We start from the raw sequence: 21,796 nt of genomic DNA, 5'->3' as shown, positions 1-21,796 counted from the left end.
GAGGTCATCCGTTAATTGACCTCTTATCATCTGACTCCATTAGGGCAGGTCAGTCACTGATGCCTACGCTCTGTGTCTGCCTGCCTCAAGGTCGAAGGTCACGTTTGGAACTCTGCTGCAACTGATGGGGTGGCTTGAAATACAACAGTGTGCTGCTGTATCATAGTGATGATACGGAATAAAAAGGAAAAACAAATCCTCTATAATCTCTGACTATGATCCAAGCTTTTTTTTCAGTGTATAAATTTGCCTTTTCCTTTCTCTGCAGGTAAACGAGCTGGACGGCATTCCCTTGATCCTAGACAGCTGCAGCATTGATGACAGCAACCCCTGTATCCTTCGGGAGTTTTGACCATCCATTCACAGTCAGGGGGCTTGCTGGGGCTCATGGAGGGTACGGCCAGCTGGCTTTCTTGTGTGCTTGTCCCTCAGAACTAAGCCACTCTCTCAAAGTTAGGGTGCTCTTGCGGTCTGCAGTATAGTGAGCTAGAGTGTTCACAACGAGTGGAACATTCTAAACTAACCTTCTCCTCAAAAGTGCCTTTAAACTCTGGGGATAGAGCACCCATCCACGGTTCCGGTGTGTGTGGCTGGGTGCCAACATTGCCTTAGCAAACTGTGTGTGTCCCTTGGAGGAAATGTGAAGAATTTCAGGGTTTGTTTTGTTTTTTGTTTTTGTTTTTGTTTTGCTCTAGATACTCTTTTAAGTATCCAGTCCTTAGGGAAGAACCATTTTAGCAATGTTTTAGTGACAAGAGAAGCATGAGCGACACTCTGAGTCCCCAGGGATGGGGAGAAACATTTCCATGGCACCAGGTACCCATATTGGATGGATTCTGTCCTCTGACCCTCTGTTACTGAAGCTGGGGGCTCTGGTTCTTGCCCTTGCCTGGGTGACCACCCTTGCTGGAAGGTGTACAGGGAACCTGCTTTTTCTCTGCCACTGACCTCAGTGGCACAGTAGGAGACTTATCAAGAACAATGATGAATCAGAAACCAGGGTCAGCCTGTTTTGGTTTGAGAGATATTCTGTATATGTTTAAGACTTCCCCGGAGAGAGTCAGACTCAGCCCCCTCCGTCACTGTGGCCACCATATGCCTTGGGCCAGTTGTCCATATTTGGGGTGGGGGAGGTGAATAAGAACCCCTTGAGGGACAGAGAGTATAACCACCTGCAAGACAGTTGAGCAGCCCAGCTTAGCACTGAGAAGACAGGAGGTAGAGGGGCATTTACAGAACACCCCCACTATGACTTCTGTCGAGAAGAGAAAAGAGGCTGATGAAAATCATGTATTTAAAGTACGTAGATGGAGATGTGCTCGTTATTCTGCTAAAGATACTGTCATTTGTCTGATTAGCAATAGAAGAAAATCTCTGATTTTAAAGAGCAAACCGTTTATAAGCTCAGTCGGGAAAAGACAGCCTCAGAAGACTCGTCTTTGAGGAAAAACCGAGTTAGTTCACTGCACTGCATTATAATCAGGCACAACAGGCTCTGCTCCTTACAGAGTTCTGAAATTTGTTTTAGCTCCCCAAAAAGAAAGCAGTACAAGAATGCTCAAGTGCAGTTGCAGTTGGTGTGCTTCCTGAAGAAAAAGATGATTTATTATGAAAAAAAGAAATTCACACACAGTTTCATGTTCCCTGAATCGACCTCCTAGTGAGCAAAGGTTTTTATCACTAGTCTGAATGATCAGAAGTGAAGAAGCACTAGAGCCCAGACAGTTTTTAGATGTGAGCCATCAGTTAGAACCCGGCCTTGCTAGTAGCCAGAGCGAAAAGGACAAAATAAAACTGCACCAGGGTGCCTTCCATGGCGTTCCTCTGTTCTTGCTCACAGGCAAGTTTGCCATAGAATTCTCTCATTACCCTGACTTTGCCTCCTCACCTCCCATTCACTCTCCCCCACCCATTCTTAAGTTTTTTTCCTTTCTTATATTTTCTGTTAAGCAAAATAATACTTTTTTTTTTAATGCCAAGAGGTATTGAATGAGAGAATAATAAGGTCTCTGGCTCCACTCTCCACCCTTTCAGTTCACTTCTAGTCCGTTCTTCTAGCAGTTGCTTTTGTACATCTCAAGAATGTGCTTTGCTGCTTTGCTGTTTCTTGATATGTATATAGATTCTGATAAATCTATTATGACATGAGGATTTACCCTTGTATACCACCTGCATTATCCCCTCATGCCACTATAGGTAAGACTACAGATCATGTTTATTGTTGCCTTCATGACTAAAAAGGCTGGGCATCTTCTAACATGTTTCTTTGCTATTTGGATTGTGTGTGTGTGTGTGTGTGTGTGTGTGTGTGTGTACATAAAATGTGCTTGATCAAACCTTTTGCCCACTTTTTCATTGTTTTTTTTCTCCATGATTTATTTGTAATAGATCTTTGTATATTCTAAGTAGAAGTTCTTAATTCAACTGCATGTTTGCTAATGTTTTCTTTCTCCTATTCTGTGACTTATCTTGTCATTCTCTTTATAGTGTATTTTAAATAACAGAAGTTCTTAACTTTTAGTCAAATTTATCACTCTTCCTTTATGGTTAGTTCTTTGGGTCTGTATCTTGTTAAAGAAGTATTTTCCAACCATGAGATCATGATGATAATCTATATTATATTCTAAACACTTGATAGTTTTACCTTCTGTATTGAGGTCTGTAATTCACTTAGAGTTGGTTTTTGTGTATGATGTGAATTAGGGGTCTATTTTAGTATTTTTCTATATGGGCATACAATTGTCCCAGCCTAGTTATTGAAAAGAACATGCATTGTTAGTTGTAGTGTGCTGTCTTTTTTTTTTTTTTTTTAATTTATTTATTTATGATAGTCACAGAGAGAGAGGGGCAGAGACACAGGCAGAGGGAGAAGCAGGCCCCCTGCACCGGGAGCCCGATGTGGGATTCGATCCCGGGTCTCCAAGATCGCGCCCTAGACCAAAGGCAGGCGCCAAACCGCTGCGCCCCCCAGGGATCCCTGTAGTGTGCTGTCCTTATCATAAATATCCAAATATATGTGGGTCTGTATTTGGACTCTGTTTTCTTTTCCATTGACCTCTTTGTCTATCCTTACACCAATATCATATTCTTTAAGTACTACCTCTTTCTGACATGCCTTGATATTAGTTGAGTCAATCCTTCCAACTTGTCTCTTCTTTCTTAAAGAGCATTACAGCTATTTTTGGTCATTTGTATTTTCACATAAAAGTTTTAGAATCAGCTTGTCAAATTCTACACATTCATGCTTATGTATTTATGGGCACATCCATGTATGATGAAATCATACACATGATACACATGAAATCAACAAAAACCAATTTGACCAACAAAAACTATTTAAATCCACACATATTAAGTTATTCATTGAAACTGCATTGACTGAAATCAATTTGGTAAGAATTGACATCTAAACAGTACTGTCTTCCAAACCATGAATGTGGTATATCTGTTCATTTATTTAAGGCACTTAATTTTAAACTTTTATCCTTTTCTATGTATTTTTATAGCTCCATTGCATAGATTTGGGTATGTGTTACTTTTGTTACCATATGTTTAAAGTGTTTTCTAATTTCTGTCACAGTTTCTTTTTAGACCCCTGGATTATGTAGAAATGCATTTCTTAATTTCTAAACAAGTAGAAATTTTTTAGTTCTCTTTTGGAGATTGATTCCTAGCATAAATGTTAGTTATGATCAAAGAGTGCATGCTTTTTTGTCCCATGAAATTTATTGAGACTTGCTTTATGACCCAGTGTATGGTCCTTTTTTGCAACTATTCTATGTTGCAAAAGTAGTGCAATGTTCCCCAGTAGTGGGGAGCAGCATTTTATCCACATACGTCAAATTAGTGAAATTTTTGTATTGTTACTGATTTTTTTTCTACTTTGGTTTATCAGTTACAGAGAGTTTTAAAATATCAGTCTGTGATTATAGATTTGTCGTTTCCCTATTAGTTACATACATTTTTCCTTTGTATCTTTTGAGGCAATCTTGTTAGGCAAAAGCGTATCTTTATAGTTTTTTTTTTTAACGTAATTGCTTCTTTCTTGGCTGTCAGGCCCTGAGAAATGTTCCTGTTGTTATAAATTGAATCTCATTATCTCTAAAAATACTTGTTACCTGATAGTAATATAGCTCCTCTAACTTGCTTTTGGTTGATATATACCAAATGGTATAACATTTTCAACACTTTTATTTTCAGATTCTCTGTATCAGAGTTGTTTCCTGTAAACAGCATGTACTTGGGTTTTTTCTTTAATCTGGTTTGACAATCTCTGCCTTTTAGCTGTTGTATTTAGCCCATTTATATTTAATATAATTGTTGATATATTTATATTGAAGCCTCTCCTTATATTTTTTTCTTGCTTGCTTTCTTTTAGAATATTTTGCGTAATTCAATTTTTATTTTTTTTCTAGTTCAAATGTTTTTTATTCTTTTTTCTATTCTGTTAATAGTTACCTGGGAAAATTACAACATGCATCATTAACTAAGGAAAGTCTGATATTTCTCAAACCTTTACCACCGCCCCAGGACTATTTAGTGGCCCACAACTTACATGCTGTTGTTGTTACCCACTTTAATTCTATTTTTAAACCCGATAATGTCAGTGTTCATTTAAATCTGCTTTCCCTGCCCTTTACTTCTTATATCTCTGTCTCTGTTTATCCAGCTGGGATCATCTGCCTTCTGCCTTAAGTCTTTTCAGAATGTCCTTTAAAGTGGGGCGATTGGTAAGGAGCTGGTTGAGTTTGAAAATATATGCCTGATTCCACCCTTTTATTGGAAAGCTTCAGGATCTCTACATTTTAATGTGCATACTTTCACTTCATTCCACTGTTTCTAGCATGGTATCTGGTATCCTCCAAGCCAGAGTATCTCTGTTTTATCCTTATCATTGAATTAATCTTCCAGTCTTCTCTTGAGGTAGAGAAAGGGGATCCATGGGTACACCTACGTTTTAAACTTGCAATCAGGCCTTCTGTTTTCATTTTCACTTTTACTTTCCATTAAAGAGGTACTTGTGGGCATCAACATCTGAGCTTTGGGAGATTATGCAGGGCAGATTGTTGGTTTCTGTCATTGTCAGCTTAGGGTCAACTTTCTTGGGTTTGCTGTTAGTTGCTAGACCACCTTACACAACCACAAGCCATGGCCCTGCCTGTTACCTCTTTTCTGCTTGCCTTTTAGCGTCTGAAATTTTTTTTGTACTTGAGGGTTTATGTCTGTTTTAAAAACCCAGTGGATCCTTGAAAAAGCATGTAGATAAGTGAATGGGCTCATAAGCTTCATCATTTGCTCACTATCACCAGTCATCACCATGTTGGCAGAGTCAGTGTACTTTGTTCTCATCGTGTTGAAACTCCGTTCAAAAGAATTAATCACTTCCTCCTTAAAATACTGCTGTTTTCTTGACTTTCATGATAGTACCTTCTGTAGGTTTCTTCATGTCTCTAGATCCTTCTTAGACTCCTTTGTTGCTTCCTGTCCTACATTCCCGTCCTACACAGCGTTTAAATGTTGGAGCACTTATGGACACTGGCAGACAGAGCTCAGGAGTGCTCATCTCACTCTGCATCTTGTCCTAAGGAATCCCACCCATGGGAGTCCTATAAGGAGGCAATTGAAATCATACAGGCCAGATATGGCAGTAGCTTGGGCCAGTCTGGTTACTGTGGTTGGTGACATGGAGTTGTATTCTGGGTATTGACATGGCTTTAAAGACTTCTTCACCTGTGTCCCCCCAAACTCAGCCTCTAAACAAAGCTCTCTGCTGAGTCTCAGACATATTTCTAATACCCTGCATAACATTTGCTTGTATGTTTACTGATATTCCAAACCTAGCATGTCCAAAGCTGAACTGCTAATGTCCCCATAAAACCATCCCCTCTCTTTTTCAGTGATTGGGGAATATCTCCATCCATCCAGTTTCTCAGGTCAGAAATCTGGAAGCCACTTGTGATACTGTTTCTTTTTATTCTCCTGCCTTGAAAGTTAGTCATCGTCTTACTGATTCTCTCTCTGGACCACCTCCCAGGTCCATCCACTTCCCTCCATCTCCTTCCCACCACTCCAAGCACGGTCTAGTCAACCTGGCCTGGGCCAGTGGAAAGTGGCTTCCCAACTCCGTTTCCCTCCTTTTCATGGGGTGTTCGGGAGAAAAGGATTTCCCCATCCATTCAGTCCATTCAGTGCGATTTCTTTTTTCCTTTTTTTTTTTAAAGATGTATTCATTCATCCATTCATTCATTCATGATAGAGAGAGAGAGGCAGAGACACAGGAGGAGGGAGAAGCAGGCTCCATGCCAGGAGCCCGACGTGGGACTCCATCCCGGGACTCCAGGATCACTCCCTGGGCCAAAGGCAGGCGCCAAACCACTGAGCAACCCAGGGATCCCCCATTCAGTGCTGTTTCTTAAAACCAAAACAGGACCCTTCCTCTCTGCCTCTTGACTCTCCCTGCCCCACATCATTTCTCACAAACGTGCCCCATTTACAGAACCTCCAGGGCTGCACATTGTGCTTCAAGTAACCCAGACTCTCCAGCACATCCTGAAGGGCCCTGTATGATCCTGCCCCTGCCTGCCTCTCATTTTTATCCAGAGCTGTTCTTCCCTTCTGTAGCATCCCCTAGACACGCTTTCCTTTTTTGCTTTTCAGATGTACCTAATTGTCATTTCAGGTAGTCACCTGCACTGACCTCTCACCTGAACTGCCCTCCCCTCATCAGTCCTCCTCGTGCCATGTGCCCAGCTCCCTTTGTGCCTTCTTCAGCCAAGAGTTCTGGGGCCCAGCGTGGTCAGGGCACCCCTCCTAGAATCTTCTCTGTCAGCTTATCAGTCTGTCATTACATATTTGTCCATTTACTTCTGTTACCCTCTGGGCCAAGTTCTGTGAAGTCAGGGACCATTTTTTTTTTCTGTTTTTGACCTCAGTATAATATGCCACTGTCTGGCTCATAGTGAACGTCCAGTAAATACTCCTTGGATGGGTAGATGAATGAGTAAAACAGTGAACAGATAGCAGCATGGTTTATTGGTGAGAATAGGGATGGTTTGAAGCACAAGAGAAATACTAGAATTCTTTTGTGAATTAAGTAAGCTGGATTCAGCAGTGATATTATTTCAGACTTGTTTGATTTCACCCCTTCTTCTAAATAACACCAGCCAAGTTTTTATTGAACTTTGATTTCAGTATTTTATATCAAAAAGTACTACATCTTTTGGGTGTGCTTAGACAAGGAATCAACGCTGATGTGAACTGAAATATCAGTTAATAAAAATCCTTCCGTGCTCCGATCAGTCTGGGTCAGCTGGTCATGCCCACGTACTTAACCACCCTCCATGGGATGGGGATGAGGACATGGTGACACCCATGGGACACAGGCCTCATTCCCCATGGGAGATCCGTGCTTAGGACCTGTGAGAGAGACTTCCACTTTCTTTGCCTCCTTGCAGATTAGGAACTTCAGGCTGGCTGTCCTCCTATCAGAGCAAACTAGGGGTGAACCCCACTCTGCAGGCTGGGTACCTAGGAATAAGGCTCCAGTTCTTGGAGATAGATTCTGGAGGCCAGGGGGGATATCCAGGTTCAGGGAAAAGATACGTCAAAGGGGTGCTTAACCAGGAAGGACTGCCCTCCGCTCACCGCTGCTGCTCCTGGGGCACAAGTCCAGCCAGGGCCCAGCTGTTCACTCTCTTGTGGGTCACCCACAGTAATGACACAGTAGCAGATGCCATCGGAAAATCCCAGCTCTGCTGCCACAGAGTCAATATCTTATTTGTCAGTTCATTGCGGCAAGTGGGATTTTGTGGTGTTGTTTCCAAATAGAAACCGCTGAGCTTTATTTGAAATGTTTTCCTTTCTTTCTTTTTTGATCTGTATTTTCATCAGTTGTTCTTGATGTGGGTTTTTGTTTTGTTTTGTTTTGTTTTTATTGGAGGGGGAGGGGACAAGCACAGAATGAGAGTCCAAACAGGATTTTTTTTTCTGATCTTTTATTTCACTTTCTTCCCCTCCTTTCTCACTTTTCCTTTTTTTAATTCTTTTTTTATTTTTTAGCATTGAAACACCTCAATTCTAAGTTTTATTTGTGTACAGAAATGTAGCAGTTTACAGGAATAATAAGCAGACAGTGTTTTCCCCATTGACCCCGTGTTAAAGAAGTGTGGCATGGTGGCAGGAGCAGCTGCCCTGGGGCTGGACACAGGTTCTGCTTCTTGTTCCCTTGTAAGCACTTCATTTACCCTGTGCAAGTTTTAGCTTCTTTGCTTATAAAATGGGCCCCACCCTCACACGGTCGTGATGTTCATAAAGTGCCCAGCATCTAGTTTTTCAACAAATAAATGTTCTCGTACAAATGCCCTATTCTAGCTGTTAATTCCTCTGAGAGATGTGAGTTTTCATCCATGATTGCACTGTGAATCAGTGGTTGGACTTAATTGTGATAATAAAAATCATATCACAGAACAGAGTAGGGAATCCAAAAACTGATTCCCACCTGCAGCTCATCAAGAACAGGATGGTCTTTTCCATAAACAGAACTAGACTGATTCAGTATCCGTGATAGGGAAAAAGTAACCAACTACTCACTTTACGCTGTTCACAAACATTAACTCAAGATGAATCACAGACCTCAGTGTGAAAGGTAAAACAGGAGTTCCCAGGGGCAGAAGGCATTGTAGGTGAGTGTGGTTATTAGATTGAGGTAGGCAAAGATTTCTTAAACAAGACATAACAGGGACGCCTGGGTGGCTCAGTCAGTTAAGCATCTGCCTTCGGCTAGATCATGAACCCAGGCTCTTAGGAAAGTCAAGCCCCACATTTCTTGCTCAGCGGGGAGCCTGCTTCTCCATCTGCCCCTGCTGATACTCATGCTCTCTCTCGTGCACTCTCTCAAGTAAACAAAAATTTTTTAGAAAGGTATCTGCATTTCCACACTGAAGAAGTGCTTATGCTATAGTCACAGAATGATGCATTTCTGCTGTAATACCTCACGCTGCCCACCCTAATGTCCAAAGCAGTGAACTGCTAGGGAATCTTATCCTCCCTCTGGAGGCTATGTTCTATTTATTTCTGAGTCCCCAGTATTAAATAACTGATAAACATTCAGTGATTATTTGTTCAGTTGTTGAACTGACAAACACTAGAAAAACTCTTAATGCTGCTTTAATGTAAAAAGGTAAACTTTTGGTTTCACTTCCTAGTGATTTAATTTCATTTTTTAAAGCCTCCCATTGATTCTCTTACCCTTCACATAATGCATTTGAAGATGTGCAAACCAAATATTTCTCCCAACCAAAGCAAACAAGCGCACACACAGGCCTGCAGGTTAAAGGAGGCCTCCCTGGGGCCGTAGGAGCGAGCTGAGCACGGGTGAGGATTGGACAATGCACTGGTGCCGCTCCCAGGCTGCTAAGAGTGGACCTCACTGCCACCCAGTGCCCCCCCCCCATCACACACACACATACACAGATGCATCTAAATGGAGCCATTCAAAGTGAAAGAGGGAAGAAGTCCTGTTTATGTGGCTTTTATAGTATCCTAGCAACCGGTTCCCGGGGCCTGGAGCTGATGGCTGGAGGAGTCCCTGAACTATTATGAATGAGGCTTTCACAAAAGTGGGCCGTTTCGTCATTCAGGTGTTTTGGCAAATAGACCTTTAAAATGAGACTCAAACACTTCAAGTTGTACTCCTTCAGATCACGTCTACTTAGCCTTCAGAGCTTTTCGTTATGTGCTTTCTGAAATCAGAGGCTAGCAATGGCAAGTATCGTCGCACACAGATTCTGCATTGTGCAGGTGGAGGCACAGCACAGTGGTTCCCCCTAAGTGCACTCAGAGGTGAAGACACGCCAATGGGCACACCTCCCAACCACACACACATACCTGTCCTCGGGTTCTGTCTCGCTGAGCCTGGTTTGCTCAGCTATTTGCCTGTCTCGGAGGCCAGAATACGTCAGGGGCCGCTTTGTCTTGTTGACTTGTACTGAGGGCAACATTGCTTGAGGTTTATTGTCACTTAAATTAGGAACTTGGAGTCCATCCTTCCCGGTGATGAGGTGCCCAGTGTGGACCATGCTCCCTGCAGTGGTCACCTCCCCCTTGCACACACTTTACCCTGAGCAGGGACCAGGCCAGGGTTGCCACCACCACACCAAAAGTGGTATGAAAGTGGCCCTGGCAGCGGCTTCCCTAGACTATCACCTCAGCCACCTGGCTTTGAGAGTTTTAAGTGTCAACACATAAAATTCATTTGAAATCAGAAACCAAACTTTTTCCAAATATATTGCCATTATTTTTTTTTTTTAAGATTTTATTCATGAGAGGCATAGGGAAAAGCAGGTTCCATGCAGGGAGCCCAATGCAGGACTCGATCCAGGGTCCCCAGGATCATGCCCTGAGCCAAAAGGAGATGCTCAACCACTGAGCCACCCAGGCATCCCTGGCCATCAATTCTTAATCTGAAGGATCCTGTACTTTGTAGCTGATTAATTTAACAGTGCCATCCAACAAGTGTAACTTTAGGGAAAGAATGTCTCTGGGAATCCATATTTAGTCATTCTCACTTAATTTCTCCTTACTAGTCTTCCATCGTGGTTGTAAGTTTGCTAGCCTAAGAAAGCATTTTTAATTTTGAAACTACATGAAATAATTTATTTTTATGTCATTCTTTTGTTCCTGATTTTTTTTAATTTTTATTTATTTATTTATGATAGAGAGAGAGAGAGAGAGAGAGAGAGGCAGAGACACAGGCAGAGGGAGAAGCAGGCTCCATGCACCGGGAGCCCGACGTGGGATTCGATCCGGGGTCTCCAGGATCGCGCCCTGGGCCAAAGGCAGGCGCCAAACCGCTGCGCCACCCAGGGATCCCTGTTCCTGATTTTTTTTAAAGATAACATTTTCTTAGAGCACTTTTAAGGTTTCAACAAAATTAAGAGGATGGAAAAGAGATTTCCTCTATGTTCTTGGCCCCCACACCTGCACAGCTGCCTCTGTCATCAGCATTTCCCCAGCAGAGTGGGACATTTACTGCAGTTGGTGACTGTCTACTGACACATCATTGTCACCCAGAGCCCAGAGTTTACTGCAGTAAACTCCAGGGCTGGCTCCTGGAGTCATGCATTCTGTGAGTTTGAACAAATGTGTCATGATGTATATCCACCATTGTGATACACAGTGTTCTTGCTGCCTGGGAAACCCTCCGGGCTCCACCTGTATGTCCCTCCCCACAAACACTGATGTTTTTATTGTTGTCAGCTCTTTCAGAATGTCCTGTAGAAGTCAGAATTATATGCGATGTGGCCTTTCAGATGGGCTGCTTTCCCTCAGTGCTCCACATTTCACATTCTTCCGGGACTTCTCGTGGCTTGACAGTTTGTTTCTTTTTCAGTGCTGAATAATATTCCATTATCTGGATAGACAAGAGATTTGTTTTTCAAAATCACTTTCTCTAACACTGTGTTTGCACTGTGGTCGTTCTGCACATGTCCCCAGTGTCTCTACAGGATGTAATAGAGCTTTCATAATTCCTGACTCTATTTCAGAATGTTTGTATCTACTGTCTAGATTAGATTAGACCACAGGGAAATGTCTGAAACTCAGCCCCTTGTGAGGCTCCATTCTGATTCCAGAGAGCCTGTCTGCTCAGAACAGTTGGCACATTTTCAAAAGGGTACTCAGCAAAGTTTACCAGTCACCACAAGGTCCATTGATGGATTGATTATAATCTCTGTGCCCAGTGTAGGACTAAGATTTTTGACCCAGGATTAAGAGTCTCATGCTCTATCCACTGAGCCAGCAAGGTGCTCCCACGTGGAGATCCTTTTGTGCTTGGTAATCTCCCTCCTTTCTGTCCCCAAATGGCATTACCAAGAGGTGTCACTGGCAGATGGCACGTGATATAGAGCCCTGGGGCAATTGGTAGGTGCAGCGGTCCCTGAGGATGAGGTTCCGCCTTTGGAAGAGCTGCTGAATTTAGAACCCACTGACCACTGGCACATAAGGGGGCTTGAAGGGTTCTTGGCACATGGTCTGCACTTAAGAAACAGTAGTAACAGTAGTAGTAGTAGTACTGTTTAGCTGTATATGTTTTCTTACAAAGTTAATTATTTGCCAGTTTTTCTTTCTTCATTCCCTTTATTAAAAAGAGCAATGACTTTTGGGTGTGTTTAGGATGTTAATAAATGATTTTTTTTTTAGTTACTGTACTTAAATACCATTGCTACACAGACTGTGTATTTTGTAAAACACTTGAGAGATTGGGTTGCCGAAGTTTAGCACAGAGAAACCAGGTGACCTGACTAATGTCAGTATTATTGTGTAAAATGACCTCGGTCCGGTCAGATTTAGCAGTGACAGAGAAGTGTCTGGTCAAAACAGCGGTGCACCACTGCCAATTTAGCACCTTTAAACACTAACCCCCTGGCTCTTTTGTTTTGAGAGCATCATTCTTTGCAGCAAGTGTCGTGTTTTCAGTGCCACTTATTTTTCTAGAACCATCAGATTTAGAAAACAAAAGCCAAACAAACCCTGGTGGGTGAAGTCTCTGAAGGAACGATCTCAGTGAGTGGCCAGTCTGTAAGTCCTCTCGACCCCATGAGGGAAACCATGTGCTGAGCCCCTGCTCAGAGGCTGGACGGGAAAAGTCTACGCAGATGCCCTTTGCAAGGCAGCTCCAGTAGGTAGGATGGAGGACAGCCGCACCCAGGATCGTGAGTCCTGAGCTTGCTTGCGTCTTCCTGCAAACCACCTGCCTTCTGAGGCACCTGGGGGAGCCCCAGGACCTGCTTCCTGCCCGGAGTCACCTACCTTACAGGAGTGAGACATGCTAGTGACGGGAAGGGAAACCTCCAGCTCTCTGGCTCTCTTACTCCTTGGTTTTGTGGACTACATCACCCCTTCACTTGGGTACTGGCAGAGCTGGAAAATATAAAAATAAAGCTGACTCTCAGATATCGCCTTCCCCTTCTTACCGTCCACCTGCGTGCACATCCTCTCTGGGGCAGAGGCACACTGCTTTGGGCCCCAGCACAGCAGGTGTTGGCGCAGTGAGTTGTGAGCCTTGGCCACCCCAAGAGATCCACCTGCTTCCAGCCCGGCAAGTGGTGTCTACGAGCTGCCAGGAGAGGCTGTTTGAGGAGTGGACAAGCCTTTTCTTCAGGATTAGCTCAGTACCACTGCAAATAGACCCCGTGCTGGGAAAGAGCCTCATGGGGGACAGAAGCCAGACAAAAGTGAAAATAGGAGGTGGGTTGCAGTGTGACAGCAAGGACCCAGCCCTGCTCTGGAGATTTTTCACATGACCGTGATGCGCCTTGCTCAGACAAGAGGTTCTTGTCTTCATGTTTGGCTCGTGGCCTTTTTACGTTCTTAAAGAAGCTCAGAGAATGATGACTTTGTCAAACACAGATAAAGATTGACACTTTCTGGTTAAGGATGGGAACAGCCTATAAAAAGTCAACACATTTTCCCTGTTTTTGAAAGAAACCAGATTATGTTGAAATCAAAACTACTTCTCTTTCTTTCCTAAAGCACTTTTAGAAACTAGCACCAATTGTATTCAGGCACTTCTTCTGTGTGTAATTAGGAAGCACCAGGAAATCCTAACAGATTTCAAGAAGAAAATGGTGGCAAAGGTGCCCAACCTCGTCCTTCTGCCTGGCTGCTGACACACAGCGGCTGGGAGCCTACTGCACATGCCACACAACAGCTGTCAATCACTAAGACGGTGGGTCCCCCAGAATTCGGAAGTTTAGGGTGTCAGGCAGTGTTTCTTAGCACAGGCTAACTGGCGGAACACATGAACTGCTTTGGGGGGACACATTAGTCACAGTTCAGTTGTCATCTTAAGTTCTTGAGACTGTTCCTATCTAGAAATAGAATGTGCACACTGGAAAGTAGGAGGGGATGTATGTACTGCTTATAAAACATTGTAGAACAGTCGTACAAGTAACCAACACCCAGGGGCACCCGGCTCCACTGAGCCCACAGCACGTCCTGCCCTTCTCCGGAGGCTCCCGCACCTGCCTTCCTGCAGTGTGCTTTGCTTGGCCATGTCTGAATCTGTGTAAATGGAATCATGGCTTGCATGGTTTTATCGTCTGTCATTCAGAAATTGTCCTCCAAATCATTGCATGTAGTTGGTAGTGTCCCATCACAGGAACACCCAGCATTTACTTCTTCGTTGGACTGTTGGTGAACGTTTAGGTATTTCCACTTTGAGGCTGTTACAGTTAATAGTTAACAGTGCTGTGAACGTTTCTGTACAGGGCAGGTATCCTGGCGCATGAGCATTGAGCTCTTTCCTAGGTGTGGAATTTCTGTCTTGTGGCTTGTGTATCTTCAACGATGTTCTCCATGAAACCGAACTTCCCAGAATCGGCCGTACCAGTTTATACCCCCGTCCTACATTCTCCCTGACACTTGATACCGACCTTAAAACATGAATATAACATGTTGCCGTGATGCCATTTGAATCTAATTAGTCAGAAGCACATTGTTATGCTTACTGACCATTGGGACTTCCTGTGTCACAAAAATGCTGTCAAATATTTTTTTTTTGGTCTACATTTACATTTTCTTTCTTTTTCTAAAATTGACTCATGGAAATGTTTCCTGTATTCAGGGTGTGAATTGTTCATTTATGTGCATTGAAATAGTCCCTCCAATCCATCCATGGCTTCTTTTCTTTTTTTTTTTAATTTTTCTTATGGTATATTTATTATTGAGATGTTAGTGTACATGTAGTAAAATGTACAACGTGTGAGGGCATATCAGCATATGTTCCCACCCTTGCAGCCGAGTCCCTGGGGGGTCCTGTGGGCTCCCTCTCACCTAGCACCAGTTTCCAGAGCTGACTTCTGGGGGGCTTGGGGAGGGAGTTTCTCCCCTCTGTGGTTAGTGGTTTTTGTGTCTTACTGAGATCCCGAGGGTGGAAGAGCATTCTTCTGTGTGTTCACTGGCAGCTCTCAGGTTTTGCCTTTCTGACAGATCTGAAGTCCACTGGAAGCTAATTCTTCTAGGGTGTACAGTAGGGGTTCGGGTTTTTCACAGTTGCCCCACTACTGAGAAGCCCTTGCTTCTACCCCTGGCTTTGCAGGGACACCTTGGCGCAAGCCCCTGTCCCATGGGCATGCTTCTCTTTCTGGCTCTCTGTTCTGCGTTCCTAGGTTTGGTCTCCACTGTCCCTGCCTGATACCATCTTAATTACTAGGATGTTACCATCTTGAGTGAGTAGAGCCAATTTCAAATGTTATATAGCCTTTCGTACTTCATCCTTTTCCCATGTTCTTGGATCTAGGTCACTGGTGTCTTTGTCCTCACCTCCATCCGTGCATTCTGCATGTATTTCCTGCTCTCTGCTGGGGTACACGGTGCAGGTGGTTCCTGCCCCTGGGGATACGGTGCTGGCCAGGGAGCAGACCCCCTCCGTGCCCTCGGGAGCCTGCGGTCTGCTGGGGGGTGCCTTGAGGACAGGCACTCGGCTTCCCAGGAAAGAGCCCTGGCCTAGCTTGTCCTCTCAAGTCCCCCCAGGGACTTGCAGCATGCCCTTGCTGGCTTTGCCTTCTGTGCTTGATTTTGAGCTCCCTACAGGCAAGTAGCATCTGAGTTACCTCTTTTACAGTCGTCCCTGGCCACGCCTTATGCCCTCTGCTTCCCGCACTTCCCTCTCTCCAAATCACGCTCCACACAGCTGCCCAAGAGAGTTGTCTTGATTTTTCTGCTTCACTCCTGCTACAGCCTCTAATTGCACTGGCGTAAAATACCAACTCCTTACCGTCTCCTGAATCCCTAGAAGGTAAGCATACACCTACCCCTGCCTCATTTCACTCTGTTCTCCCGCACACCCCACTCCAGCCACAGAGGTGCCCGCTTGACTTGCACGTTCTGAGTTTCTGCTGAAGGATGTCTTTACTTTGGAATGGATACAGCAGTTCCTTCTCCCCCCCCCCCCGCCCCCGCCCGTAACAAGGATAAGCGAGTGTTCAGGTCTGCTCACCAGTTACTGTGATAGAAATGGAAACCGACAGCTCAGAATGGGAACCTCCACACCTACCTGTACTTGCTTTGCAGCAGGACGACCCAGCATCTGCGGGCCCACCCACTCTTGATGACTGACTTTCTGGGACTTGGCAAGGAGCAGAGGGAGAGATGGAGAGGCAAGCCAGCACGGCTCTGGGTGACCCATGGGGCAGACCATCCCCAGGTGACTAGTGACATCTGGTCCAAGGACATTGACAGCTGATGCTCAGCACCCAGCGTACGTAGGAGAAACCTCATTGACCCTTTGGTACCTGCCTTGTCTCATTTGAAGTCCGCCAGAATGCCCACAGTTTGTTCTTCATTTGAGCCTTGGTAGCTTAGAAGTATCTCTGACCCTGAGCTGTGCCTCGGTAACGTAGGACATCATTAGCGCTAGGCCAGCGCTAGTCTTCTGCCAATTAGACGAGACTGCTTACTTTTTCTACCCTAGATATGAATTTCACTTTGACCTCTTGGCTACTTCCAGAAGTATTTTTGCAGAGGTAGTCATTCTAGTATCTACAGGCTTATCATATCCTTCGGGATTTCTTTGAAGAGACAGAGACCTTATTTCAAGTGTCCTAGAACCTAGTGTTCCTTTATTAACTAATGGTGTGGGCAAAGCTTAGAGGCCAGCAATCAGACTGGGCAGGAGGAAGATCCACCCGCTCCTCCCACCGAGGTCTCTCCTCACCCTCCGCGCCCACAGCTGGGTGCCTGGCAGCATGTGGCACCGTCGTTCCGAGGGTGGATGCTGGAGCCTGCATCCAATCCTGCCTCGGCTGCTTCCGATTCACGACCTTGGCCCAGCCTGGGCCTCCCAGGTCTTGTGTTCTTATCAGTAAAATAGGGATGATAGTTCGTACCTACTGGATAGCACGTTTGTGTGGATCAAATACTTTCTGAGTGCCTAGAACAGTCCCTGACGTGTCCTGGGAGTGGGTGGCTGCTGCCATTAGCTTATTATTATCACTATTACTATTTTATGCAGATAAACTGACACTCTTGCTTTATATGAGAGATGTGGAGAGATTCATTCCTCTGGCAAAGCCTTATTTAGGTTGAAGGTAGCCTCTGCGGTCACATAGTCCCTGAAGAGAAGTTCATGTGAGGTGGCCTGTTACCCGACGAGTCCTTTATCAGAACAGAGTGCTTTACAAACATCCTCTTGACGTGGCAGATGGGACCTTGAGCGTCCGGGGTGCCTGCCGTGCTCCCACTGGCTTGGTTCTCAGGGCCCAGCCAGCTCAGTGCCAGCCGTTGGCCCCGGGTGTGAATTGCGGCCCCAGGGTGGTATTGTTTATTTAGAAGTAACCAGAATGCCTCCGCCTGGCGAACTCACCCCTGTAGCACGAAGCCTGACTTTTTGCATAGTGCTGGGCACCTGCTTGCATGTACTTAGTCCCCTCTCATGTGCAGTCCAAGTGCCGTCCAAGGAGAGCATGCAGGCACCAAGGCGCATTCATCCAGCAAATACCCAAAACCCATCTACTTCCATGTGTGCCGGGAGCTACGGTGACTAAGGCAGCAGTCTCGGCACGCAGGTGCACACTGCCTGTAGAAGGAGCCAGATTGACGGCAGCCTGAGAAGGGGCACCGAAAGGGAGGACCCCAGAGGAGAGGGACACCCAGCATGACGGGCTCTGGAGGAGTTATTCCTGCACCGTTGGTTGAGTGTCTGGTACATGCCAGCCATGCGCCGGCGCTGCCGAGCCCAGGACACACAGGGGCTCGTCTGGCATCTCAGAAGTGACATTGGAGTGCTGCCCCATATACAAATGGAACTACTTCATGGCCCCAGAACCCTTTCGTGTGGTTTGAGTTAGAAGTGGTATTGGTTGTTTCTGATCCCGAAACCTGTTGTGTGACACGGATGCCAGACTCTGACTCTTCGTACCACACTGTGCTTTCAAGTGGCTAGTAAAATGATTCCAGAATATGTAATGTACAAAATTAGTTTCAGTGCCGTAGGATCCTTTACCACCAAAACCCTGTGGATGTGAGGTACCTGCCGCGCGGCCCTCGCTTGGCCACAGAAGCTTTTGGAGTGGGGAGTGCATGTGGTGACCTAGGGCAGGGTATCATCTTCCCACCACTCCCCTGCCAGATGGACGGGCTGGCTGGCTGTGGTGACAGTGACATGCTCTACTTTGCTCATCTTGGATGCTTGGGCTTTATACATCTGGGATTTGTAAAAGGCCAAGAGCCCCTAACCCAGCCAGGGCCCAGGCCGTGGATTCATGTGTGCCAGTGCTGAGGACACAGGGCTGTGGGAGGTGGAGACACACTCTGGGTGTGGGCGAGGGGAGGAGGCCCGTGAGGTGGTCAGCATCAGATCTCCCCCCAGAGAGCTCCACTTAAGAAAGTAAATCGTGCGTACCAAGGACAGATAATGTGCCCTTTATTTCAGAATCGCTAAGAGAACGCCAGTTTGGGTTATGCTCAAGATGAAATGTCTTTGGTTGACATTTGCATGGATGCAGTTCTGTCAGAATTGGGTAGGTTGTTTTACTGGGCCTTGTGGTACTTCCTTTGATACATTAATTCCCTAGGGATTATGGAGGCCAGTGGACAGCCTCTGTTGTCAGAGGTGGTGTTTCTGGGATGACTTTTCCCTCAGTGAAGACAAACTGCTGCTTCTTGGGGCACATACTAAACCCAAGTATTATTTCATGTTCTTTAGATGGTGGCCTATAATCTACAAATCTGGCAATTATTTCTTCCCCCACCCTCTTCTGTTAGCATTGGTGTTTTGACCACTTTCAGGATTCACAATTAGCCAGTGATTGGCAAATAAGAGAGGATGCATACATCTATGAGTAAGTGCTTTTAAGACCTAACACATTGCACAACCTAGAGCAGCACATACCGGCACAACGTTGAGACCCTCGAACCACAGGTGTTCCTTCATAGTAAAATACAAAAGTGTGGAGGGAAATGAGAAACCAGATAGACCAATCATTTGGAGAAGAAAGAGGAAGCCAGTTGGGTGGTTTCTGGTGGTAATTGGTCACTCTGGTTTCCAGCATCAGGCAGGGAGACCCCAGATAGGATCCGCACGAGGACTTCTGCTTCGATTTTGTGATGGAGAAGCATATGGGGTTAGCTGAGTGACATAATGAGAGGTAAGAGCAAAAGATAATGATGGTAGCTGAAGGTGGAAGTGAGGTGAAATATCTCGGCATTTGGAGGTGTTGTTGGCCTGTGTCGGAGAAGCACGTGCTGCCCGGGCAGGAACGGTGGCCGTGTTCTCCAAGACTGTCCCTCCACAAGGACCTCTTGCCCGACCGCCTCCCTGCCCGTTGTCACAGCCAAGCTGCCATCCCTCTTCCATCCGCAGTTCAGCACCTCCTTACCCTCCCAGTGCTTCTCCTTCACCACCTCCACTCAGAAGTCCTCTGTGGTTGGCACAGGTTCCTCGTCCAGCAGCGGAAGGTGTAGGGGCCCCCTGGGCGCCCCTGAGCAACAGTTTGGAAAGTGCCATGTTTTCCTTCAGAAAGTGAATACTTGGGAGAGTAGGGCTGAGGTTGATTAGGACTCACAGAATACCCCACCCTACCCCGGGGAACACTCCACCCCAGCACGGGGGCAGCTCTTTGACTTGAGTGGCTAGAAGAAAGGCGGAAGTAGGTCATTGCAGCAGGAAGAGAAGTCACCCTTTCAGTGCCACGTCCCGCGTTTGTTCTTTAGCCGACAGACTTGGCATATTTAGAAGTATTTTGGGTTTTAGCAATGTAAAGTATTTCCCGAACTGTTTTAAACTGAACTCCTTTCCTGCGCTCTGAAAAATCCTGCAATTTTACCAGTTCTATGAAGATAGTAATTTAGATATGGGAATTATTTAAAACCATCTTCATCATTAGCAAAACCTTATAACATGGTTTTTGTGAAAGTCTGCTGAAGTAGGCTTGCCTCACTGAACATCTTAGACCAACCTTGTCAAAGGTGCCCTATTAAATGGTATATTTTATTGGGCAGTACATAAATCCCTTGCCATAAATGGGTTTGTTGGCTGCAAATAATTTTAAATAATTTTTAATAATTTTAAATTGTCTAATTAAAATAAAATAAAATTTAAATTATTTAATTTAAATAATTTTAAAATCTGGGATCCCTGGGTGGCACAGCGGTTTAGCGCCTGCCTTTGGCCCAGGGCGCGATCCTGGAGACCCGGGATCGAATCCCACATCAGGCATCCCGGTGCATGGAGCCTGCTTCTCCCTCTGCCTATGTCTCTGCCTCTCTCTCTCTCTCACTGTGTGCCTATCATAAATAAATAAAATAAAAATTAAAAATAAATAAATAAATAATTTTAAAATCTATATCCTGGACGCAAAAATTAAATGTAGATACTAAAATGTATCTATTTGTTATATACATACTATAGATTATATTAAATATAGATGTATGCATTGTACGTGTATAGATATATAAAGCATTATATATAGATACTGCATATATAGTGTGTATACACATATATGAAATGTTTTAATATACTTAAATTGTTTTAATTTAAATAATGTAAGCTTTTCAATGCCAGTACTTTTAAAAGCTTGTTTATAAAATTCAGCAAATATTTATTGATACCTTCCGTGTTCTAGGCCAGAGGTTGGCCAGCCTTTTCTGTAAAGGTTTAAATTTCGTAAATATTTTTGGCTTTGCTAGCTGTGCTGTCTCTGCTAAAGTTTCACAGCTCAGTCGTTGGAGCAAGAAAGCAGCCATAGTCGGTACGTAAATGAATGGGCATGGTTGCCTGCCAATAAAACTTTATTTATTACAGATGCTGAAGTTTGAGTTTCAGTTAATCTTCATGTGTCACAAATTAGTAGTGGTCTTTTAATTTTTTCCCCCAAGTATTTCAAGATACAAAAACTATTCTTAACTTGCTTCCACAAAAAAAAAAAACAGGTCCTAATTTGCCAACCCCTGTTTTCAGCTGTCTTTCAGCTAGAGTGCTAGAGCAGTGACCGGAACAGAGTCCCTGCCCTCCTGGCCCTGCGTTCCCGTACAGCGGCAGGACATTTAAGTGCCATGGGTCCCGGGAATGGAAAGATGTTGCCTTTCTTAGATGGAGTCTTCCTCGTTGGACAATTCCAACTTTAGAGTTTTCACTCACCTGACTTTAAAGGGAATTTGAGGGATCCCTGGGTGGCGCAGAGGTTTGGCGCCTGCCTTTGGCCCAGGGCGCGATCCTGGAGACCCTGGATCGAATCCCACGTCGGGCTCCCGGTGCATGGAGCCTGCTTCTCCCTCTGCCTGTGTCTCTGCCTCTCTCTCTGTGTGTGCCTATCATAAATAAGTAAAAAAAATAAAAAATAAAAAATAAAAAAAAATAAAGGGAATTTGAGGGGCACCTGGGTGCCTCAGTCAGTGAAGCATCTGCCTTCGGCCCAGGTGATAATCTCAGGATCCTGGGATCAAGCCCCTCATCGGGCTCCTTGCTCAGCAGGGACTCTGCTTCTCCCTCTCCTCCTCTCTCTGTCTACCCTTTCAGATAAGTAAATAAATGATCTTTAAGGTGAATCTGGCACATAAATCTGCTGGCTACTGATATCTTTGCCAAGAGTTATTTTTCTCTAAATCTTTATCTGCCGGCCCACATTTCTGTGCCCCACTAACACCTCATCGCCTCACTTGTGCAAGGCCACAGGTTCAGTGCTGGGCCTGCGTCTTCCTGTGGCTCTGGACCCAGGAGTGGCCTCCAAGCCAGCAGTATTGAGGTGCTTGTTACCACTGTCATCTTTGTGCCTGTTTCCAGACACCAGAGTGCTCTGTT

General features: G+C 45.0%; 1 protein-coding gene across 1 annotated transcript in view; it reads left to right on the top strand.

Annotated features, from left to right (window-relative positions):
- ATXN10 (ataxin 10) overlaps positions 1-21,796 on the top strand; it is a 162,101-nt gene that overhangs the window by 135,151 nt on the left and 5,154 nt on the right. Inside the window, exon 10 of the mRNA XM_055329051.1 lies at positions 269-332. Within this exon, the coding sequence (XP_055185026.1) occupies positions 269-332 (64 nt within the window). The remainder of the gene's footprint in view (positions 1-268; positions 333-21,796) is intronic.

Source organism: Nyctereutes procyonoides, unplaced genomic scaffold (assembly GCF_905146905.1).
Source record: "Nyctereutes procyonoides isolate TBG_1078 unplaced genomic scaffold, NYPRO_anot_genome, whole genome shotgun sequence".
NCBI classification, from domain to species: domain Eukaryota; kingdom Metazoa; phylum Chordata; class Mammalia; order Carnivora; family Canidae; genus Nyctereutes; species Nyctereutes procyonoides.
The sequence above is the reverse complement of the archived record's forward strand: the minus strand, read 5'-3'. Positions and strand labels throughout refer to the sequence as shown.